Source organism: Arabidopsis lyrata (assembly GCF_000004255.2).
Source record: "Arabidopsis lyrata subsp. lyrata unplaced genomic scaffold ARALYscaffold_7, whole genome shotgun sequence".
Lineage (NCBI taxonomy): Eukaryota > Viridiplantae > Streptophyta > Magnoliopsida > Brassicales > Brassicaceae > Arabidopsis > Arabidopsis lyrata.
Genome location: NW_003302549.1, coordinates 19013677 through 19017701, shown reverse-complemented (window position 1 = coordinate 19017701; position 4025 = coordinate 19013677). Strand labels below are relative to the sequence as shown.

The window sequence follows — 4025 nt, the reverse complement described above, 5'->3', positions numbered from 1 at the left end:
TGGATATCCGGGTTCCGGATATTGCCCAAAAATCCCGGATATCCAGATCCGTAACAAGCCAGTGGGTGGACTAGTGAGCAACTTGAGCGGTAGTTTTAAAGTTTGGTAAATTAGAAAGAAATCTAAGATTAAACGGGGTGTTAAACGAAAGAAAACAAAATATAAGGGGGTGGAGAGGAAAAAAGTAAATCAAAAAGGGCTGTGGGACCCGGAGAAAAAGGTAAGGTATGTATATTAGCCCTGAGACTTATTATCCGGGATCCGATCCGGGATCTGGTTAGATCCGCTCCGAAAAATAGGGTATCCGGTTTAACCGGATCCGAATCCGGATATCGAAATTGCAGATCCGGATCCGGATCCGGATAATAAAAAATTTGTAAACCGGATCTCCGGGGTACATATTTTACATTGAGTTTTGGCATTTGGGTTTATACTTTATTCAACATAAAATATTTTTAGCCCAATTGTTTTAATAAACATATCTTAAGCCCATAAGCCCAATTTATCTTCTTCTCTCCAATAGACAGTCTCACGAGACATTTTAGCCGTCGACCGTCGTTGTGTCACAACTCACAACACACCACCTTTGTGGGAGATCATAAAAAGAGCGAGAACTAACATTGAAAGAGAGAAAGACGGTGTCCAGCGAGAGATACATTGTATATCCGATACGTCGAGATTTTATATTAGTAAGTCCTCGGTCGAAATCTGAGAAATTAGGGTTTGCCAAACGAAATTTGGGGATATGGAAGGAACCGTGGACGAGAGAATTGGGAGTGAATCGCCGCCGGACGATTTTGGATCATTTATTCATGATCCTGAGTATCTCGAATTAAGAGACATGGTGAAACATTTTTATCTCCCTTTCTGATTTTGTTTTCTTGATAATTCGATGGTGTTTGGCTGAATTTCTCTCCGTATAATTGGATTTGATCCTGATGGTTTAGTTACTTGTTCTAATTTCTGTGTTGATTTTGATGTAGGTGCGAAAGCATTCCGCGGAGGCATATGACAGGCATGGTTGGACTGTCTCGGATGATATGAGTGTCTGTCGCGCACATCTAGAATCGGGAGTAAATATCTTTTGTCTATCTTTATTTCTTATTATCTCCATCCCAATGTTTTTTTTGTTGATTAATGTGCATAGGGTTCTGATTTCTGTCAGGGCATGAGGGATGGTGAGTTTCTTGTTCGTTATGACATTGGCCTCTGCGGCAGACTTGGACTTTATTGTTACAATTTTCAGAAGGTTTTTTCTTTTTCTTTGTTCTAACCCTGTTTTACAGGCAGCACACACTTTCTCATCTTACATTATTATCTCTTATTAGGGTAAAAACCTTGAGTTTGAGGGTGTGAGAAGAATATATACTCAGTATGCTTCCAAGGTTTTCTTTACAATGGAGGCCGTGGATCCAGCCGACAATTATTCTCTATACAGTCTGAGGACGTGGGTTAAGCATGACGAGCATGCAGACACCGTGCTAACAACGTGGGAGACATGCTTTTGCGACGTGAAAGGTAAAACAACAGTTACTCCATTCCTAGGGTTGGTGCATATAAGTAGACTTTTGATTCTTGTCTATCTTTTTGAGATAATAAAAAGATGGCGAAGAGGCGGATCGTGAGTGGGACAATGAGGCAATAGATGATCGGTACAAAGGTGAAATGCCCAAATGGTTTTCTGATGACGATCTGCAACATTGCTATGTGGTAACTCTCTGCTTCATCTAGCTATCAACTAAAGAGTATATGTAGTTGTTTTTGATCCTAGTCATGTCTTGTTGATGACTGTTGGCTGTGGATCCCTCAGTTGAATGGTTCAGAGATGATGGACCCTAACCTGCATCTCTTCGCTGAGTTTGCATTCTACAAGAAATGGTGTCAACGGTTTTGGCCAGAAGATATTGCGGGATGCCTACCATTGGTTATTCAAAAGGTTGTTGTCAAAACTCGAGGAGAAGCTGAAACAGAGCCGCCTGAGAGGCTCAAGGCCGCTAATGCAATCTTCTACATATGTTTTAAATGTGTGTATGATCCAGTGACAGGCGAGGAGGCTAATTATAGAGCGGTTGTACGAAAGACAATGGATGGGAAGCCAGGTCACATGCGTCTCGAGGTTATCTGTTTGAGCACCTAATCAAAGCCGAATATTATCTTCAGTAATCTTTGCTATGAGGTTTGACAAGTCAAATTCGCAACTTTTATCTTTGAAATCTAAGTATTGTATGCTCAAACTGATAGATCTATTATATTTAAATCGAAGTAATATGTATTCTGAGATTCCCGTTTCCTGCACAATCAGTTACATTCATAATTAGAATCTGCACTAACAATACTTGACCATGGCATAACAGATGTGTTATTATTGTAGCAGAATGACATTAATTACTATTGCCCAAACTCCGAAATCTGCAACCTTAGTGTTCCCTGAACCACATTTAAATCCAGTATAGTTAGTATTTGTCCTACTGCAGGCTCAGGAAACCCAACAACTTTTCCACCATACCAGAAAAATCGAGAAACAGAGCTACTTAACAACTGGATTCCCTATTCTTGCACTGCACCTTGAAACGATAGAGACCACCACTGAATTTTGAATGCGAGACAGCCATTCTCAACATAGACATGAGACAAAGGTGTAGTGTAAGCCTAACAAAGAGCCATTCTCAACAAAAGGACAGACTTCTAATATTTCCAGATGAGAAGTCATGTCGAGTAAATATCTGAGTTTTATAATCAAGGAGACATTTGGCTTGTATACTTCATGGTATACGAAAGATAAATTCCGAGGTCATAAAGGTCCAAACTATTTGATCAGTGACAAGTCAAGAGATAAACTTGTTTGGCCTTTGCGCAGAAGATGTATACATTGACTGCACTTGTTTGGCCTCGCCTATGTGCTCTATCCTCTGCCTTCAAAATGTAATCAATTGATTATGCATCTAGCAGCCTTACCGCATTTTGCTCTATAGGTCGAGGAACGAGAACAAGAAGTTAAGAGCATAAAAAAGAGTAGCACAAGAAAAGAAAAAAAAGAAGCAACAGTGACGGTGTTTTAGGCAACTCAAGGAACACAAAAAAAGATCGAAAACAAAATCAAGGTGAAGATTGATTGTTCAATTTAGGGCCTGACTGGTTTAAACGCAGCGGTTGCGGTTGCGGTTGCGGGAGTTTGCTGAAGCGGGCGGTTGCGGTTTCAAGCGTTACCAAGCGTTTTAAACGACTGGTTTATCGTTTGAAAATGGATGCGTTTGCGGGAGTTTTATGACTGGTAAACCAGCCGGTGCGGTAGCAGTTAAATAAAAAAATGACCCAAAAAAATAAAAAATATTACAAAAAGAAGAAATAAAAATACCAATATATTATTATTATAATATTAGAAAAATTGAACATGCTTAATAATTAAAACTATAAATAAAATACTAAATAATTATTCAAAAATAAAGAAATTTTGTAATAAGATAGTACTTTATGGTGGAAGCCCTTTTGGCCCATTGGTTGACTAAGGGTTGATTAATGCTTCTACACTAAGAGGTCTGGGGTTCGAGTCCCAGATATTGCGATTTATTAACAAATTTACAGATTAATGGAGGCAATTGTGCAGGAGATCTCCAGCGATGTACAATTATAGCTGTGCGCCAAGATTCTACGCAGAGAAGGAAGTGTCGCCAGGTCGTGGATCATTGAAGGTATTCATCAAGATCATGAAGAAAGAAGTGTAGTCTGTCATGGATCTACTTTGGTCGGTAGAAATTGTCAGTTGTAGAATCGTTTATGTAACAGTTCTCATAATTTGCAATTAATAATAAATCTAGACGACAAAAAAAAAAAAGATAGTACTTTATGCTGGGTTAACACCAAAAATTGCATCAAGTAATGGGACAAACTGTAAATAACGTTGAATTCAATCAAAAAGCAAAACAATACATAATAAAAAGAAAAAAACGATGCCATGAAAAATATTCAAAGAGTTACACATGAGGTGATGAATGAATAAAAGGATATAGATACTTACGTTTGGTTCT

The 4025-nt window shown here is 38.7% G+C and overlaps 1 protein-coding gene across 1 annotated transcript; it reads left to right on the top strand.

Moving 5' to 3' along the window:
* The first annotated feature begins 444 nt into the window (after positions 1-444).
* Positions 445-2335, top strand: LOC9304523 (UPF0725 protein At4g29550). Its single transcript, XM_021016573.1, has 6 exons — positions 445-844; positions 984-1073; positions 1166-1249; positions 1329-1518; positions 1604-1710; positions 1811-2335. The coding sequence occupies exons 1-6, from the start codon at positions 746-748 to the stop codon at positions 2135-2137; spliced, it is 897 nt and encodes a 298-aa protein (XP_020872232.1). The 5' UTR covers positions 445-745; the 3' UTR covers positions 2138-2335.
* The last annotated feature ends 1690 nt before the right edge of the window (positions 2336-4025 follow it).